The sequence below is a fragment of the Lissotriton helveticus genome, chromosome 4_1, assembly GCF_964261635.1.
Source record: "Lissotriton helveticus chromosome 4_1, aLisHel1.1, whole genome shotgun sequence".
Classification (NCBI taxonomy): domain Eukaryota; kingdom Metazoa; phylum Chordata; class Amphibia; order Caudata; family Salamandridae; genus Lissotriton; species Lissotriton helveticus.
The window spans coordinates 1,136,236,706-1,136,257,362 of record NC_136063.1 but is presented as its reverse complement, the minus strand read 5'-3'; the positions used below and the strand labels follow the sequence as shown (position 1 = coordinate 1,136,257,362).

The following is a 20,657-nucleotide window of genomic DNA, read 5'->3' as shown; positions in this document are numbered from 1 at the left end:
GCACAGAACAGTCAGACTTAACTTAAGAGGCAATGTGTAAAGTATTTGTGCAACACTTAATACAGTAAACCAGTGAAAACAACACACAAAAAGATACCACACCTGGTTTGAAAATTAAAGCTTTATTAAAGAACAAAACAATACCAAAACAACAAAAATTCAATAAGTAGAAACAGAGTTATGAATTTTTAAAGAATATCTTGTAATATAGTGCTTAAAAGCATAAAGCCCAAACCGAGGCTATCTGGTCGCGCTTGACCGGGTCAAATCCAAAAGTTCAGGCTGACTGCAATGGAGTACTGGTCGGACACTGGGACCAACCTTGTCCTGCTGAAAACGTACCTTGTTGCACTGTCAATGGGGCCTGATGTGTGGATCAGAGGAGGCAGTGTGTCATCATTGATCACTTTGGATGTAGGCGATGCATCACTTCCGAGTCATACAAATCGAGATTCATCAGCAGCGGCTTTTTCGATTGTAGGATATGTATTGCTGTCAAGCCACATTGTTGATGATGTCCTCGAAGCAGGTGATGCATTGCCGCCAAAAGAGATATATTGGTTTCAACCTGTGCACTGACTACACGGTGTACCCATTATATTGATACTGGGTACAGCACACCTGTAAAGAACACAATCGCCAGATTGTCTGAGAAGGTGAGAGTCAGCATTAAGGAAGAGGTATCCAAGTTTCTGGTGTTAGGGGTAATTTAGCCCCCAAACAGCCCTGGATCCAGCCCAGTGATGCCAAAAAAACCATTGACACCCTGAAGGAGACCATGTGCAATGTCCCCATGCTCAAGGCCCCTCACTTCTCCGAGGAATTCATTGATCAAATAGATGCCTCAGAGCATGGTGTAGGGGCTGTGATCCCACAGTTAAATAAAGAGAGCCTGGATCAGCCTGTAGCCTTCATCAGTAGGAGGCTACTTCCCAGGGAACAGTGGTGGAGCGCAATAGAAAAGGAAACCTTTACTGTGGTCTGGGCACTGAAGAAGCTAAGGCCATACCTGTTTGATACTCACTTCCAGGTTCAGACAGACTACAGGCCCCTCATATTGTTAATGCAGATGAGGGGTGAGAATCTCAAACTGTTTAGGTGGTCAATATTCGTTTAAAAAATAGATTTTAGGGTGGAACAGACCATGCCGATGGTCTGTCCAGGCTCTTCTGCCTTAGTGAAGAGAACTCCCAAGGGGTTGGGTAGCTTTCCTCCCTTTCAACTGGGGGGGACGAGGACACATGTTAGACGTGGTATCCTTAACATTGTTGCCCCTGACTTTTTGCTTTCTGACCTCCTGTTTTTCCGACTTATTTTTGCTTGCTTTAGGACTTCGGGCACTTTCCCACTGCTAACTAGTGCTAAAGTGCATGTGCTCTCTACTTAAAACAAGGTAAATTTGGCATATCCACAATTGGCATACATAATTTACTTAGAAGTCCCTAATAAAGTGCAATACATGTACCCAGGGCCTGTAAATTAAATACTACTAGTGGGCCTGCAAGACTGATTGTGCCACCCACTTGAGTAGCCCTTTACAGGTGGCTCAGGCCTCCCACAAGAGAGCTTGTATGTGCAGTTTTAAACTTCCATGTCAACCTGGCCAGCTAACCCTCTTGCCAGGCCCAAATCTTCCATTTTAATACATATGAGTCACCCCTAAGGGAGGCCCTGGTCAGCCCCAAGGGCAAACTGCAGTGTATTTAAAACATTGGACATGTACTTTTAAGTTGTACATGTCCTTGTTGTGAAAAACGCTTAAATTCATTCTTCACTGCTGCAAGGCTTTTCAGTCAGTCAAATCTTTATTCGATTTTCATTATTCGAGGAAAACCATGAAAGTACAAATTTCACATATTTACAATACAAAGCTCTTTTAAAAAAAAAAAAGAAAATACATGATTTGAGTAAAAGATAAAACAGTAATTAATTAATTAAGATTTGGACGGTGGTTTACACAAAATTTAAAAAAACAGACAATGAATTTAGCATATAGTTCATTTTCTAACATCTGTAGTGCTAAGAAAGCTGGGCGGCAAGTTCGGAGACCCATTTGCCTCAGTATCGGAACAATCCATCGTCTGCGTGGAGCCTCATAGAACTTGCAAAACAAGGAAATATGGATTGAGGATTGCGAGGAAATACAGTCGCATGGACATGGTGGTAAGTTCTTAGTCCAGTCATTCTGCTTTGAAAACGAAATCAGCCTATGATAAGTATTTAGTCTAAATCGAATAAGCAAACATTTTTCAAATTGACTTAGGCTATACTTCAGATATGGCTGAATCGAAAAGGTGGTTTGGATGGTCAGCAGATGGTGCACTGAACTTTTTCCTATTTCTTGAATTAGTCGAAGGTCGCCCAGATGAAGGAGAGAGATCCTTTTTAGCTCTCTTCTGGGTATTTCAGAGATAGTATGTGGGTGTGTAAAATATCTCTGAAGGCCTAAATCGTTAAAAAAAGGACTTTACACAAGCTAACCATCTAATCTTTTGCGTGTTATCAAGTAGCATGCATTCCTCTATAAGGGAACGGGTTAACTCACACTGTTCAGTGGTCCAGATACGCCGCCACAGCATTATTGGCTGGATCTTTAAAATATCTGATATATGATCCAGTCCTAATTCTAAGTCGCAGCCGTATGTCATTGTACTTTGGGGGACTGACAGAAGATATCGGAGGAAGGAGTTCTCTACTCTCTGTAGAACTTCAGTGTTTAGGTACCCCCATAGACCTGAACCGTAGGTGGCAACGCTGGTGCATTTGGAGTTATAGATCTTTAACATTTCTTCGGGCAATCTCTTGCCTAACTTTTGAGCAAATGCCACCAGTGCTTTCGTAGTCCTTAAAAAGGCTAGCTTCCTAGCTTGAATAACCTTTACCCAATTTAGCTTGTTGTCTATTAAAATCCCTAAATAAGGGTAAGAAGTTGTAGACTCTAAGCTAGAGTTGTTGACAAATATGTCTTTAGATTTTGTTTTTATTATTCTCGAGCCGATATGCATGGTAAATGTATTTTTTATATTAATTTTAAGATTCAAGGAGCTCATAAAGTTGCAATAGCTGGTTAATGAGCGTTGGAGCTGTACCGGGGTTCTTGCCAAGATAACGTCGTCGCGGCATATAGGAGTACCGGTATAGGTCGATGCCGTATTGCTGGTAGGTCTTGGCTTGCTTTTATCAACTCAGACTCCAGCCCATTTGTGTACAGTGTGACTAGGAAGGGGTCCAGAACACACCCCTGTCTGACCCCCCTCCCTATCCTAAATGGCTCGGTCAGCTCTCCCTCTACCCCATATCTTACCCTAGCAGATGCGTCTGAGTAGCGCTCTCTTAAGAAGTTTACCAGTGGAGGATCTACCCCCATATCTAAAATTATCGCCCACATTTTTGAATGACTGACACAGTCGAAGGCAGCTGTCAGGTCTACATAGACCATTTGCAGGCCTCCTCCCTTAGCTGAGACGTACTTCCCTATTAAGAGGGCAAGATTCAAAGCTTGATCGACCATGCCCAGGCCTTCTCGAAAGCCATATTGTAAGTCTGATAGTATGCTATTATCAGAGGCCCAGACCTGGAGACGTTCTAACAAAATTCGTGCAGCGGTTTTACCGAGGGAATCCAAAAGCGATATGGGCCGGTAACAGGCCGGGCTATGACGATCGCCTTTTTTAAAAAGGCCTTTCTCTCCCATATGTTATCATTGGGATTACCTTATTACACTTGTAAGTATAATTTCCAATTGGGAAAAGTTAGGCTTTCCAAGTTTGGTGGCTCTGGTCTCACAATTTAAAATCACAGCTTATGGTAAAATGGATTTTATTTTGTAAGTCCGAAAATGCCTCATTTCGAAAGATGGCATTTTCTTACTTCAACTATTTTGTGCCTTCTGCCTGTGTCTGAATACACATCTGTAATGGGTGACAGTTGGGCTTTGGGCATTCTCTTTAGACACCCGCACACAATGGGAGCTTAGGTGTGACAGATGGGCTACCACATCCTGATGCGCATTCCTGGGCAGGATGGGAGGAAGGGGTCTGAATAGTCTGTGCCTGTCCCCACACAAAGGACTGCATACCTCCCGGAAGTTAGTCTTGAGCCATGGTAGGAATGGCAGGAACTCTGTGCACTTCAAAGGCCTCTCTTTGAAGTCTCCCCCACTTCAAAGGCACAACTGGGTATAAGTACTGGACCTCACCAACACAGTACTCTTTTAGACCTGAGGATTCTCTGCCAGGAAGAAGGACTGCTGTGCTGCTGAAAGGACTGTTACTGTGCTGGACCTTGCTGGATTCCTGCTCTGCTCTGTTGTTTCTGACCTGCTGGCTGCTACCCTCCTTGTCTGGGAGTGAGAATGAGTAGACCTGTATCTCTACAGCCCACCACCAAAGAGTCTCTAAGGGCCTGCTGGCTTGCTTCTTGTTCTGAAGACTCTAGGGCATCAAAGACTTCCAACAACCTTGTCACAGCACCTGGACTCTGTAACTCTGAGTCTTGCCATGTCAAGTGGTGCCTTTCCAGTTTTGGACCCTTGGAAGTGGATTTTCTGCACTGCAACTGACAAAATCCACACATTGCTGTTGTTGCGCCAGTCGGAACCAATGCATCTCCTTCAGCATCGATGCATCACCAGCTCCTCGGCTCAATGATGACGCATCACCTAAATCGGAAGAAGCTGACAGTGACACGTGTTGATTTGGGCGGCTTGAAACCAACGTACCGCCTACATCCAGACGGATCGACGATGATGCATCGCCTCCTCTGTCCACACATCGGGCTCCGTCGATGTCGCTACAAGGTACTTTTTCAGTGGGACATGGTTGGTCTATGTATATGACCCACATTCCATTGCGGTCAACCTGAACTTTTGGATTTGAGCCAGTCATCTGTGACCAGATAGCTCCTGTTGGCCCTTTAAGCTTTCAAACAGTATAATGGTATATGTTCTTTCAAAATTCGTAACTGCGATTCTACTTATTGGACTTTTTTTATTTTGGTCTATTTTGTGCATTAAATTAAGCTTTATATGGCTAACCTGATGTGGATTATTAGGTCTCGGCTAGCATAGGTTGCGCACATGCGCAGTCTTGCTGGCGAGATTTTATGATCTTAGGTGAGTTTCACTAGCGGGCTTTAAGCCCCGCCCCTCTTTTCCATTGGTTGGCATCACCGTTTAGGGTAAACGGTGGTCAGCCATTGGAAAAGAGCGTCCTCTAACGTACACTTTCCTATTTGTAGTCCGTCCCACTTGGATGGAATTCCCTGACTTACTGCTGGCGTAAAAGATTTCTTATCTTCTTTATGGGTCCAGACCGATGGCCCCATAAAGAAGATAGTAAACCTTTTACACCAGCAGGAAGTCCGGCCGAGCCCGTCCAAGTGGGACGACAGAAACAGAAAAGTCTAAGTGAGCACTTGTTTCTGGGTATCTGGCACAGGTCTGTTTCATTTCTCCACAAATCACACATATTCCATTAAAGGCATTATTTGTGCACCATGGTACATGCAGCGGTAGCCAGGCTCCCTTTGTGCCACGCCAACGGCCTGCCTCCAGCTGGGCCCTCCCATTCCTCCTCCGATGGCGGAAGCAGCTGACGAGATCCTCCTGGAGGAAGAGGAGCCGGGCACCGTTTCCACGGAGGGAGGGATCAGCTGTTGCGCTAGCGGCACGGAGGCACCATAGGTGGCAGCAGCGTGTGTGTAGCCTCTGCGATGCCATGTCCGGGAGCACCACTGCCTCCTAGCTGCTGCCCGTCAGCGGTGCACCCGGCACTGAGGCGGCGGTGGCGCGGCCGTGCATGGAAGCCCTGTCGGAGCTGGCCGTCGGATTTTCGCAGTCTGCCGCCGTCTGCTCGTACGTGGTCTTCTCCAAGGGGCTCTCCAGGACCCTGCTGATCTTCTTCGACCTGGCCATGATGCTGAATGTCAGGCTGCAGGTAGGCAGGCAGGGCACTCGTGCACTGTGTTGTGGGGGGCATGAGGAAGTAGACATTGTCCAAAGGCATTACCCGTGAATATTGCTGCATTGTATATAAGGCCTTCCAGAAGTTTTGCTTCCAGTCGAGCCTGCTGCCTCCATACCTATTTGGGTCAACCCTTCAACATTTTATTTTTAGATGAAGCTCATTAATTCCTCAGTAATGAAAAGCACAAGAGACTCGGAAGTCATACATATTTCATTTAGGAGGACCATATGGAGGACAGACAGATAAGCGTGACTTATCGGCATGATTTATTTGTCCTATCATCCTCTTCCTCCAATGCAGACTAATCCTTATTCCAAATTCCATGGGGATAAGCACGCACAAAAAAATAAGGTGTGGGCACCGTATGGTTTCAGATCTGTACAGATATAAATATGTTAAACACTTGACTTCGTTTCTCTCCCCCGAGCTGCAATATTCTAAGCCATGCCTCGTACCGCTTCTACGTGGGACGTTATTTCAAGGCAGACATTTTGTACCAAAGACATTCTGCACATTCGCAAATTACATAGTTTTGCTGTGATGTGATGAAGGACTGTGGTGAGATGACCTAAAAACCAAAAAAAAACCTTCAATAAGTTGAGTTACGCATTTTGTGATGATTATATATGTTTTGTGTTTATTTTTCAACCTTTATCTGGAGCTATCTATTTGTTCCCCTAAAATTACAGGGTTGGTATTGTTGTATGAAGTACACAGTTGAAACGCATGTAACTCCTTTCCCAGCACACACATCCTGCTGCACGCGCTGTCACGTCACCGCGGTGCTGGGCCGCTAGTCTGTTTACAGTGGCACTTGCCCACTGAACCATCGTCCCACGTGTGGTAGATCTTGGCTTTGATACCTAGACCTCGCCCTTTGCCACAGGCTGAGCACGTTTAACAGGCCGCCCTGTGCGTCTGATTCAGCATACAGTTGAGACTCACCTCAAGGGAATGTATGAGAGTCAATATTTTCTTGTGCAGAACATTTCCTCTCTTTATTTTCCCAAGGAAACCCAGCTGGCCACAGCCCATACGCTCACATTAATATTTAAAAAATATGTTACTACACTTTCACATAAGATGGTATTTTAGATTTGCACCAAGGTATGTCTGTCAAGTCATTAGCCCTCCCTTAGTGTAGGTCAAGTATGCCTTATGGCATTTTTTTTAAATTTTACTAAAAGTGTGTAGAATTTACTTAGTAAAAGGGCAGAGGTTTCAAGCCTCTTCTGTAATAAGCGCTCCTTATGTTCAATGAATATTATTAGTGCTGTTGTAGTGATCACATCAGACAAGATTACATCAGTGAACACCAAATGCAAGTTTACCATCAATAGTTACCTCTTTGCATCAGTCTCTGTTGCTAGTAAAACAAGCATTAAAATGCAAGAGGTCTCGCCTTTCATTAAGTTAAAGCCATTTGCTTTGCTATACAATACCATTAGCAAAGCAAATGGCTTTAACTTATTTTTTTTTGCGCTTAAAGCACTAGGAAGCTCAGTCTTACAGCATTTATTTTATTTTTATTTTAAAAGTTTTATATAGCGCTAGCTTGACCCGTAGGTATCAGAGCGCTTTACATACACACTGTAAAAACAGAAGGAAATTGCATTACATAATAGGAAGGCAGTAAGGAAGCAAAACAGAGACCATTAGCAAAGCAAATGGCTTTAACTTAATTAAAGGCAAGACCTATTGCATTTTTAATGCTTGTTTTTGTGTGGTGTGTTCACTCTTGCACGGTTTTAAGTGTTGCACAAATCCTTTACACATTCACCCCCAAGTTCAGCTTGGCTGCTCTGTGCCAAACTACCAGAGGATGACGACAGGTTAATTTATGGTGTGCATCTGACTTACCCTGACTAGGATTGTGGTTCATGTTTGGACAGGGTACATACCTCGGCCAACCAGACACTCAATTTCTAATAGGCCACTTAAAACATGGCAGCTGCTCAGCATACTTCATGCCATCATAGTAGCCAATGTGTGGCTGAAATGCTGAAGGCATATAGATCCCTACCAGTCAGGTAGAATTTTTTTAATATGGTGGCCGGTAATCCGCCAAAGTGGCAGAGGTTATGATCTCCACCGCCTAGCAATCTTTAAATGAGGTCCATTGTTACTTGTGTTTATTTTGGGGCAAATAATTATTTTAGGATTTATCTCAGGACAACGATCTCACAGTCTTACAGAGTATTTGCCTGCACGTTATATTGTTACAAACTCTTTAAAATCTTCATAGAGTTTCCTTTAGCCTCGCGAACATAACTCTCTCACATTACGCCATTGGCTGTTAGATGTATCATTCTGCTCCTGAGAAAATGCTTTCAAACTATGTCACATCTGAAAAATACATTAAGACATTAAATCAATTCTTTTGCACACATTTTATGCGGAGAGCAATCAGTTGTTATTTTATTTTTGCTGCCATTGTTTTTAAATGTTTAGGCAGGGCTCAAGTGTGAGCCATTACCACCACTAATACTGCTACCGACACCACTTCCACCATCATTGCCATCACCAGTAATCACCACCACCATAACCAACAACCTTACAATCATCATCATTACTGCAGCTCCGTTATCACTGCCATCATTACCACTACGCAAAGCTAAGGAGTTAGGTCCTGGGACATGGAGTAGGCTGGACCTTATAAATATCAAAAAAACACAAAAATTGCCTACACCATTCTTACTTTCAGAAAATCAACTTAAGGATCAAACAAAATGCCTTTTTAGTTTGTCCGGGTACTTTTATTTATACCCTTTGAATTATTTGATTCTTTTTATATCTTCTTTATCATATTTTGTGTATGAAAAGGAACAATTATATATTCAACAATATATACACTTATATACAACAACATTTACAAACACATATTTGCAACCCAAATAATAGTGAAATTTAGACAACATACATCCTAAATGCAATATTTGATACAAACACTGTATATTTGTGCATTTACATTCTAACAAATACATCAATATCCAAACAATTAAAAACAAATTCACCAAGAGGCGACCAATAGCAAAACTAGCAAATGCTAGTTTACACAATAAATGATGTTACTTGGCATATCTGAAGGAGCGAGTAACATCATTTATTGTAGGCAATTTTTGTGTTTTTGTTATCATTACCACTACGGCACCATATTCTGTGTCCTGCCAATGTTTTACTACAAGAAAGCCGGATTCATTGCTTTTACAATCCTTGTCTTGCCAAGAACATCAGATGAAATACTTTCATCCGTTGTTAATTCTATTTTTGCCTCTAGATGGCAGTCTTGTGCCGCGTATAAGTATTTTTTCTTCTTTATTTTCACACACCAATTTCCTGATATATTTTGTAAATGATTCCTTCAAAACTGTAGGTTTGCCTGCTGAATATACAAAATCGTGGATCACATCACTGCTAATAAAAATCTGACTTTGACACACAAGATCTTAAAAAACATGGTCCCATCTCTAATGCAGCCTTTCTATTAAAAGCACTTTAGAATGCCGCCAAAAATCCAATTACAGCTTTTTCTGGAACAACAATCATTGGCTGGGAGAGTGAGGGTCAGGCTATAGAAGAAACTGAGGGACTTGACAGGCTAAACGCCATTCTCAACATGATGGGCACAGGAAGTGGGGTTGCTGGCCTTCCATGTTAGACCCTGGCAGTCATTGACGCCCTCCCGCTCAGCATATTGGCACAGTGTTTGCAGGGAGTGATGACGGTGCTGGTCGTAGCCGGGATAAGACTACTTTCCCTCAGACTGTTGGGTGAAGGTGGAATTGGGGAGAGGTGATCTTCTAGCAACCCCTAACATGCGCAGTCTCACAGCAATCCTGCTTCTCTCTCCCAGTATTTCATCTGTGTTGAACTACTTTGAAATGCTGCAGTATCAGTCCATAATCATGTGTATGATACCTGGATGGATGTCTCTCTGACAAGGGTTCTGTCCATTGATAAGGATAGGATCGATCATATATTATAGCGTATTCAATCATGGATTATGGGAAACTGATAAAGCTCCAATAAAGAACAAACCAATTGTCTGATTACTGATCTCAGATCATACATTATGATTAATAAAAGAGAACCATACTATAATCAGGTTAGATAATACAGTCCTCTCATTAGAAAGGTTAACCCCTGGGGGTATTTTTTGATGCAAGCATCCATATATTGACAAACATATGGTATTGTTGCAGCCTCCCAATTCCACCTAAATTACTGTGCAGAATTCACCTATTGTTGGTCAGTTTAGGGAGCGCGAAGGTAGCAAGTACCATAATGGGAGGCGCGGTGCATTGTTGTAAGTCGCTGACGGTTGACACCACAAAAAAACAAAATGGCCAATTGTCGAAAAATGTAGACTGTGGCAATGTGAGTGGCGATCCAGCTCGGGCCAACCTCTTACAATTGAATATCTGATGGGCCTTTTATATGACGACTGGGAGGTGAAGGCAGCTTGCATCTTTCAACATTCTAATTAACAGTGTAACCCATTTGACTACAAAATAAGGACCAGGAATTAGTGAATACAATCGCAACGTTTATTACAAATTAGCAGTCAGGTTCCAGTATATAAATCTCAAAAACATACTGTAGAGAGACAGGATAACAAAGGGCAGCCCATCCTCCTAAAGAAGTTCAGACACATCAGCATATGGTAAACAAGAAATTCAGTTACAGCGATACAGAAGATTAATAAAAAATTGGATGCTCAGAGAAGAGTCTCTTTTCCTCTCTCCTGGACATGAGTAAAGTCTAAAATCATCCAACTAAAAGTTCAAACTAACAAGGTGAATCAGTCTAAAAAGCTGGGGAAATGCAGATGAAGAGAAAAATATGGGAAGGTGTCAGCATTTCAGAAGCTCGGTCCGGAGTCTTCTAGGGTCAGGGAAATAAGTGTTAGACTAGCCATACTCAGGAAAGAATTAAAGGGAAAAGCGTGAAGTCTGTACCTCTTAAAGTCCAAATGGATAGTGGTCAACAGCGACCTGTGAGAACACCGTTATTTCCACAAACACTTCCGAGTACACCACCTATACATGCCATGAGGGGTCTAGTGTCCTTTCCATTCTCACGTTATGAGCAACATTTGTGGGTTCTCTCACACCAACCATGGGAACAATATCGTCCTTGGATACCTGCAACTCCGCACAACATTACTGAATAGAGAATGTCAGTATACACTCTGGTACTGGTGGCTGGGTCTGGTGGCTCAGTGGACTAATGCATCCACTGCAGCGGCCTGTGTTCGATCTCATGGTCACAGGTTCAAATCCCGGCAGGTCCACTCAGTCTTTCATCCACCTGAGGTCGATAAAATGAGTACCATTGAGTTGGGTAACAATAAACATCTGTTATTCAGAGCCAAGAGACCTGTAGGTGAACGTGCGCTTTACAAATGCACGTTATGTTATGTTCTCCATGTTCTTCATCAAGGTCTTCTTCTCAGGCTCTCTATCTGTAATACAGTGTGACATCTATTCCCAAACTAACAAACCATGTGAATGCACTTGCAAGGAAAACGAGATGCAAGTAGAAATGGAAGCTCAGCATTTCATGCAGATAGGAATACAGGCCTACTCATGTCAAGCTAAATGTACTAAATCAATGGTGCACTTTAATATGCGTCTCATCTGTGCATACATAAGTACAAATACATGAAAATGTCAGTACATTAGATTCAAAGTCAAACTCATGTTGCAGTTTAATTTAAGGAAAGGCAACTTGAATTACATGAACCTGAATGTAAATGTGAACTATATTCTAAGTTCAAATGTGAAAACATTAGTAAATACATTTACATAAATTGTTCTCTTTTCCTTAGTAAATATATTTTAATAGTATGAGGATGATTATCAAATCTCTAGAACTATATTTAAGTTAATAAGATTAAGGCACACAGTGCATTTATGAATCTCTAATTCTACAGTGAATGCACTCCATTACTGAGTTTAAGTGCAACACTTTACATTAATAATGTTAAAACACTCTGAATATGTGGTGCTAAGTACAAATATAAATTGCATATTTGTCACGTGTAACTGTGGAGCCTAAATTACACTGCTCCTGGAGTTGCCAGCATAGTTCCATGGGAACCTATTTTATCTGAGGCATGTCTCTGCATAGGCTGCCCGTTCAGGAAACATTGAACTTTAAGGCCCTTACAATGACATATGAGGTAATATGTGGAAAAGTGCCACATGAATTAAACAGCTTCACCCCACACAATCATTCTAATGGGAAGTAAATACTAGTGCCACTCAAATTTTGAAAAAGCAAAGTCAGGGGTCCGCCTTTACATCTGGGACAACCAAGCTGTTAACAATTTACACAACATCTACTCCTAAATAATCAGCAATAATAACTTATCTTAGAAGCAAGTGTTTGGTGGGATGACATTGTTTTTGAGTGCTGTATGAAAAAATCCTTTCCGATAGCTTTGGGATTTAATATTTATGAGAAGCATTATCATGACTGCTTTAAGTAAAGTATAACTTCAGTAGAAATGGCTGAACAATAGGAATTAATTGGCCAACGGTATGTTTCTTTTTGAATATTCATGAGGAGGCACTTAACTCAAGGAATAAAGATTCAGGCTTAGAATCGTAAATGTATTGGTTTTGCGACTCGCAATTTGCGACTCACGAAATGTAATTTACAGCAGTGTCTCTGTTAGAAATGGGTAGCGTGGTGCAGAGCGGGCTGCCAAACTCCAGAGGAAATGTGTAAAGCATCCACGCAGCACATACAGGCGACCCACCAGGCACACTACAAAAAGAGACTCCCAACTAGGTTAGGTGAAAGAAAAACAGCAAGAGGTAATCACAGGGGTGAACACGGCGCCAACTGGCACCCGATAGTCATGTACAGAGGGGGGCTATTTACAGGGCAGGGCCAATCGGGCCGCTGCCAGAACCATTACAAGGTACAATTAGGGTGAATGTAAAGTCCATCAATAATGATAACCGGAAGCAGTCCGTACCTGTGGAGTAAAATAAATGAAATTATCGTCAACACCTAATGCAGAACAGTAAATGGACACTAACCAGTACCTACTGGTGAAATAATAAGGCCAACAATATGGCTGTAAGCACCAGCCTCATTAGCTCAGACGTAAACATGCGAGCATAAATCACATTAGCAGGAAACCTTAGGTAGGAACATCTACAGTAGAACATGGCACATCAGAGCACGAAAACATTAATAGCATGAAGGCATCATCTCAGACTTCTCCTTAGGCCGGAAACACATTATGCATAAAATTAGGCAGGAAATCCCCAGTAGCGTAGATGCATTAAGCATGAAAACCCATCATGCATAACTTCAGGCATAAATCCACGTTGCCGTAGGCCTGGAATAGAAACATCAGGTTAGGCACAGTATACAGAACACCAACGCTGTAGCCTTAGGGGAAATAGAACATAAGCATTAGGCATAAAAGGTAAGCATCAGGGCAGTATATTAGACATCACCTTCTTAGGAGAAATGCATAAGGCATGGATCATCTTATCTCAGGCATAACACCTCATTAGGCATAAATCCCATATGCATCACATTAGCGCGAAACCACGTTGGCAATAGGTCTAGAATGAATACACCACTGCCTGACATTAATACCAGGCATTTAACATTATATGCGCAACCATAACCTCAGCAGTGGGCAACATCATGAGTATTTCACTATGCATCACATCAGGGCATCAAAGCATGAGCCTGGGGCATCAACCTTATTGGCAGTGGGCCTATAATGAAGACATCAGGGCATAAACATACGAGCCTGAAGGGTAATACATACTGTGCATAGCATCAGTAGCAATGCACCCTATCTCTAGGCATAACTCGTACTCAGGGGGCATAAAACACAGTCAGTAGCGCCCCCAAATTACTACCCTTCCATGGTAGGGCCCACCCTGTTACACAAAAACCAACATGCCCATCAGGGCAACTGCCCCCTGTCTGGCGTGCAGGTGGGTAGAGTGAGGCTTAAGGGTGTCTCTGGCTAACTTGCGCGGGTTGGGGCCCCCTCCTGGGCTACTTGACTGAAGTGGCCCCACGTTGCAGCTGCCCGCTTCTACGGTGCAGCTGGGATGGCAGGGACTCGCGCCAGCACTCTTTGAGCCTCGGCCAGCATTCCGACAGTTCCAGAACCCAGCCCCACTCATCGGCAGTCCGGGGCTTATTCAGTCCATGCGGGGGACACAGGGGGATGTCTCCCTTGAAGCCTGTGGAGCAGCAGCTCGCTCCACCGATCTCCCGCTGTCCTTCCTAATCAGCGGGGAAACGCTGCGGTATGACCCGAAACGAAGTCTCCAGCGAGTATGACCAGCGCAGCCTACTCCGGCGTGGCGGCTGGGGCTTCCCTCCTCTCTTCACCTGGGCCGCCCCTCGCACGACCTGGGACTTTTGGTTTGCCTCTTGGGTAGGCGGGGTAGGCTCCTGTGTGACGCCCTTCCTCTCCAGTGGCCGGGACTTCCCTCAGACGGGTGCTGTCACACTCCCGCTGGCGCCAATCCCAGCACGGCTATCTGGACATCACGGGGAAGCCCACGTGGTTCTCCTGGACTCCCAGGCTGGAGGCGGTGAATTCTTTGTTGCAATTTAGAGAGCGTGGTGGGCTCCCGCCTCGCAGCGATAACACGGGGTAGGCTCCCGTTATGTGGCAGCATAAAGCGGAGTGGGATCCTGCTGTTTTTAAAAGTACAAATATGCGGCGGGGTGGGCACCCGCTGAGGAAGAAAATACAGTACAAATGCGGCAATAACGCGGGCTGGGCACCTGCGAGGGTGGCAAAACACTGGGTAGGCTCCCGCGGCCCTTCCAAATGAGCAGCTCTCCCAGGCAGCCCCACAATGCAGCACACACGGGGGTAATTGAAAAATATAGAGCTTTCAGGGAGCTAGGTCCCACCAAGAGCCTCAGGGACAGCAGATATCGCACCTCTTCTGGTAGTCATGCAAATAGTCCCACTAGGCGCTAGAGTGCAGGCAGAGCAGCACAGGCCCTTCAACTAGGGAAATATAGCACTCTCGCAGCGCCGCCGGTGTCAGCTCCTCACCTCCTGGGCAGAAGGATAAAGCGCTCTTCTTCTCCAGGCACTAGCCAGCAGGCAGGGCACAGTTGTCCTAATGGGGTCGCAAATTGCATGCCTCATTAATATTCATGACGGAGGTGCAATTTGCGACCGCATACAGAATGGCTAGCACTCCTAGGGATGGTGGCCTGCTGGGGTCAGCAGACCATCATGTCTGTGACTGCTTTTTAAATAAAGTCCCCTGGGAACCCTTTCCTATTTGCGAGTAGCTTACCATCTACTTGAAGTAGGTGGTAAACTGCGAGTGTTTTGCGACCACAATTGAGGTCACAAAACAATTGTACATTGAAGTGTGAGTTACTATTAGGAAGGGACACCCTTGCCATGCCACTTCCTAATAGAGAGTCGCAAACACTAATTTACGAGTCAGTAATAGGTCCCAACTCGGAAAATAGGGTTTGTACATCAGGCAGACCAATTTTGCGGTCACAAACTGGCCAGTTTCCCATTTGCGACAAACAAAAACGGTAGTACATATGGCCTAAATGACCTTTTTTGTTGTTTGCCACAAGGGATCCTCGGTCAAAACGTGATAAATATCCTGTCCATTGTATTACAAGTGCCATAGGGTATAATGCACTTGTAATATGGAATATGAACACTCACAACATTTTTGACAGAATGTCCCATCTGCCAAACTCTAAATAAGACCTAATTCGCTTATTTAGAATCCTTGATTCATGTCAAGAGTAAAAAAGTTTTAGGGGAAAAGACTATTTTGTGAGCCCAACTATGTTGTTGTGGTTACTTTGTCACTTTAATAAAACCCAGAGGATGGACAAATTAGCTGTCCGAAACACATGTTGGTGAAGTGTTTGTGTGCTGCACCTTGCTGTTGTATATTGTTTATATTACTGAAAGACTCCAGAAGCAATTTATACAACTTGGAAATAACTGAATGCCAAACCCAGAATACTTACAGGGAAGCAGATTGGAACTTTCTGCCACTCACACCTTGAGCGTGTTAAGAGGGTTGGGCTGAGCCACGATCCTTGAGGGACTCTGCAGATGAGTTTCTTGGGTTCTGAGGTGTAGAAGGAGAAGTCTAACTTGTTGACTTCTCTCCATGAGGAGGGAGAATATCCACTTGAAGGTCAGTCCACAGATACCCAAGTGCTGAAGCTTTTGGATGAGTGACTTGTAATAGACCAAACCAAAATCTGCGGGGAGATCAAGGAGGATGAGTGTAGTCATTTCTCCTCGGTCGAGGATGGTTCTGATGTCATCAGTCGCTGCAATGAAGTTTCATTCTGTGCTCTGGTGGGTGCAAAAGCCTGATTGAGGGCTGTCTTCACTTCAGAACCCTCTGGAAAGAAGTTAGTCTTTAGTGTTCTTTTCTGTTATTTGTACAATCTTACATTACAGATCCTCTCACCCCCTTTCTACTCCCCTGAGCCCAGTTCCCGAAACTTTCAAAGGGGCTCTCCAAAACTGCCCGAAGTCATTCTAACCTAACACTCGGGCTTCTTTCCCTGAAAAGTCACTATGGCGAAGGACTAAAGTTCTATCAATCTTTGGTAGAAATCAAGTCTCACCTTCTCAGATTTTGAGGAATCATCCAGATGCAGATGTACTTTCTCCATGCACCAAACGAATCTCACCTTGCTCCAGCAGGCATCATGATAAGTGCAGGTTTCACAAGAACTGGAAAGTCATCCTGCCTCCAGTGCGGTTCCATGACTATGAACACAGGCTTAGGGCAGGGTCTCCTTAGATACTCTGGCAAAAACTAAGATCGCTGCAAGATCTCACCCCGCACGCCTCAGCGAGATCTTGCATACCCCCATGAGAACTTAAATGCTTCTGTGCTCCCAAAAAAAGACCTGAACAAATTAGGACAAAATGTTCACAGACTTGCTCCCAATCTCACCAAGTGTGGAAGTCCATATTTAGGACATCCTCACTCCTGTTTCATTCACAAACTAGGGACACAATGATCTCTGGTGAGGTGGTTTGCCAAGGGCTAACGGGCCTCAGTGAGCAGAGGCAGTAGATGGTGTTAAAGAGGCTGCAAACTGAGTTGAGACTTGGGAGTCTTAACAGTCCAGTATTGTGTTTTCATCACAGTAAAGGCTTTGTGATTAATGATGCTTGGACTCAATAGAGCCTTATAGCCCGCAGTAGAGGGCTATACGGCTATTAAAGGCCTCTCCAGCGTTCGGCTCGGGCCTTTAACAAGGGAGAGGGACTTTAATAGCCCGTATAGCCCAGCTACGAAGGGCTATAAGGCTATTAGAACATTCTGCCACTAGAGGGCAGAATGTTCTAACAAAAAAAAAAAGCCTTATGGGAGCGCGAGGGGATTGGAATCCCCTCAGGCTCCCTGAAGCCTTTGCTCACAGCCAGAGCTGTGAACAAAGAAACATTGGAATGTTGGAGCTCCGGGTTTATACCAACCATTATAAGCCCGGAGCACTCCATTGTTTTCAATGGAGCTCCCAACATTCCAATGTTCTAATTGACATTAAGTTGTTCGCGTAGATATTATGAACTGTTTTCATTACTCCAAATTAAAGAAAGAAAAGCTAACAGAGGCGGCAGTTAAAGACGCTTCAAACTGTGCACCCATTTCCATAGAAAAGGAAAAAAACGATTTACTTTCATCATATTCTACACTTTTTAGAGAGGCATCGTTGTCCAATCGTTACAGAACTGCACATGCACTGCCAACAGTCTGTTAAGAGCAAGCCACACCACAAAGTTATAATAACATTTCTATCAAACCCCACTCATACACATAAGCACTTTCATTATCTCATTCATGTATCATCCATGGCCTCATTCATTGGTCAATGTATGGACAAGCCCATTTATCGATCTCTCCATTGACCTCATGGCAACCTTATTCCCGATTGTCCAGATGCTCTAGAGGCTCTTTGCTATGTTTCATCCTCGACATTGGATGCAGAACTTTTATTCTCAATCCAAAATGGCTGCCACTGAATAAGGTTACCAGGATATAACCTAGCTCTCACAAAAGACATCTGATAATCTGTTCTGTTATGGATTTCAAATTCCTCCATTCTTCTGAAAAATTCTAAAAGTAAGTTGAGCTCTCTGTTGAATGTGTACTTTGTAAATAACATAACATTGATTATTATTCGAGGTATAACCGAAGTCAGCCATGACAGTGAGAACCGCATTCGTGTGACTCCATGTGAAGAAGCAGGGTGCTATCACAGAGAGCTGCAGTATGGAACCGAGCTGGCTCAGTTGAATGCACTGGCCAAGGTGTCTGACACCTGTGAACAGTATGTGAGGGTAAGCACTATTATTATTGACGTCAGAACGCAGGTACAGTGCTTGTTCTAATGAGATTATATCCTGGCATCATGTGTAAGCAAGCCTAAAAGACTAAGTGCACAACTCATTTTTGGACTATACAATAGCATAACAATTTGCGTCAGTAGTCCTACTCTCTTATTTATTCATAAGGAAGCAAAACGGTTTTGTCGTATTGTCTTAAGTTATCCAGCTTCCCCTGATTCATACCTATTACATTTAATTAATGTGGGTTATTGTAATATGTTGCATGCCTCTTCCTTGCCACTTCAAAGCACTATGAAAGGTAATAAGAGTGAGGGACATGAAAACAGATATTTGGAGAATTGACCAGCTGTCAAGTAGATTGATCAGGAGGAGTAATTGACCAGCCTTTTAAGTGTATTAAGATAATATGCTGGTAAACCCTTTCTGAAAGGCAAGACCTCCCTAGGCTCTTCACATACCCAGTGTCAGGCAAAGCAGTAAGTAGCTGCTCTCCTGCCACCTGCAGACACAGTGAATCAATGTATAACAAGAATCCAGTTGGTACAGCAATTCTGCATGTTATCCACCATTTCAATGCCAAGAACTCATGATCAGGAGGGAACCCCACATTGGGTGAACCTTACAGTGTCAATAATGTCAGTAGTTACCAAGCGCTTCACAACTCACTCTGAACGCGTTTTTATGACAGGGACTTAGAGATGGGCAGTAAAATCATTGGCCAAAAGTCAACCAATGCGGCATTGCGTTTGTGGTTTCCCCTCCTCATTCAGAGTCAAGGGAACCGATTTGTTATCGATGGCTGAGCAGCAGTCCGCTCCACTGTGAGAAGCTAATTTGGGTAAGCCAGCTGCCAAAGAACTATTATCGCCATGACATCTATGTCCGAAACTCTTTAGGATTGGGCTTCAGATGCTCATTTGTCTTAGCAAAAGCACCATTGGCAAACGTTCTGCGCTAGATACACACAAGGTGCCTGGGTTTTATCAACCATTAGAGGGCAAATGTATTTCCCTATGTACTAGAGCACTCCTAACCTATTGGCTAAAAAATAGATATTTAAGGGGTCGCGTTACCCACAACATTTCGTGGCATGCTTCATCACTGGTGAGTCCTGCACTGGAGGATGTTTTTGGGATGTCTTTTCCTCAGACTCTGACATTGACTATGTAAACTTTCTCTGCTGACATAGCTTGGAACTCCGACCCTGGTACGCAGGTTGTTGCAGGGTTGACACAGGCATGCCTTTGACAAATCCAGCCTTAGAGATTGGGCCACCCAAACACATACTCTAAATGACATAGTTGGTGAGTCATTTAATTGAATACTCCTAGGCAATTTAACTTTTTACCTAAGTCCTTGGTTTGAAATCATGTGTGTTAATCAATTTTGCAGTTGACCGGGCAACTTTTATGATTTCTTTTATGATTACAGCTTGACTGCCGCCACATTCGCTTCATCCAATCAGGATGGGGATGGTGGGTATCTTGGAATGGAGAGAAGATGTTTTATTGGGGAGGAGCTGATCGAAAGAGCAAGGGCTGCGCTTGTGGAATGACAGGTATTCTAAAACGTTATGCTTAGAGGACACACACGTATGTTCAGCGCTTCATTTTTAATAGAATAAGTACTGATACCCAAAGTTCTGCTTAGAAACCCGCACCCAGTGCTTTTAAACATGGGTGCACCAAATACCAAGGGTGGTAAGTCATGAATAGATGTCAAGGCTCTTCCATCCTGACCAGCACTTATTTTTCCTCATCAGATGGAGAATCTCTTCCCCAGCTCCTGAGGGTGAAAAATAAACAAGCATTTGCAATTCAATAGGTCTCGCATTAGGAAAGTTTGAGCTATTGGTCTTGTAAATGACAATATTTTTATTTATGTGTTGGTTTTGAAAACAGCTAAATTAATAGCTTTGTCATTTATAATGCCAATAGTTATAACTTTCGCAAATGTGACACCTATAGCATTTGTAATGCAACATGTTTTGTATTTACGTGACTTAGATGTATTGATATTACAAATAACAATGGCTTTTAATTTTTTTAAATAATTAATACTTAAATAAAAGTGATTGTAGCGCATAGTGATGTTGTGGTGGCCCTGAGTGATGCTGTGGAGGCCCTGAGTGATGCTGTGGAGGCCCTGAGTGATGCTTTGGAGACCCTGAGTGATGCTGTGGAGACCCTGAGTGACGCTGTGGAGGCCCTGAGTGACGCTGTGGAGGCCCTGAGTGACGCTGTGGAGGCCCTGAGTGACGCTGTGGAGGCCCTGAGTGATGCTGTGGAGGCCCTGAGTGATGCTGTGGAGTGATTCTGGGGTGG

The 20,657-nt window shown here is 43.6% G+C and overlaps 1 protein-coding gene across 1 annotated transcript in view; it reads left to right on the top strand.

Moving 5' to 3' along the window:
* Window positions 1-20,657, top strand: part of LOC144828118 (neurexin-4-like) — a 251,799-nt gene that overhangs the window by 180,945 nt on the left and 50,197 nt on the right. Inside the window, exons 8-9 of the mRNA XM_078686238.1 lie at window positions 18,170-18,324; window positions 19,765-19,891. Coding sequence (XP_078542364.1) covers window positions 18,170-18,324; window positions 19,765-19,891 — 282 coding nt within the window. The remainder of the gene's footprint in view (window positions 1-18,169; window positions 18,325-19,764; window positions 19,892-20,657) is intronic.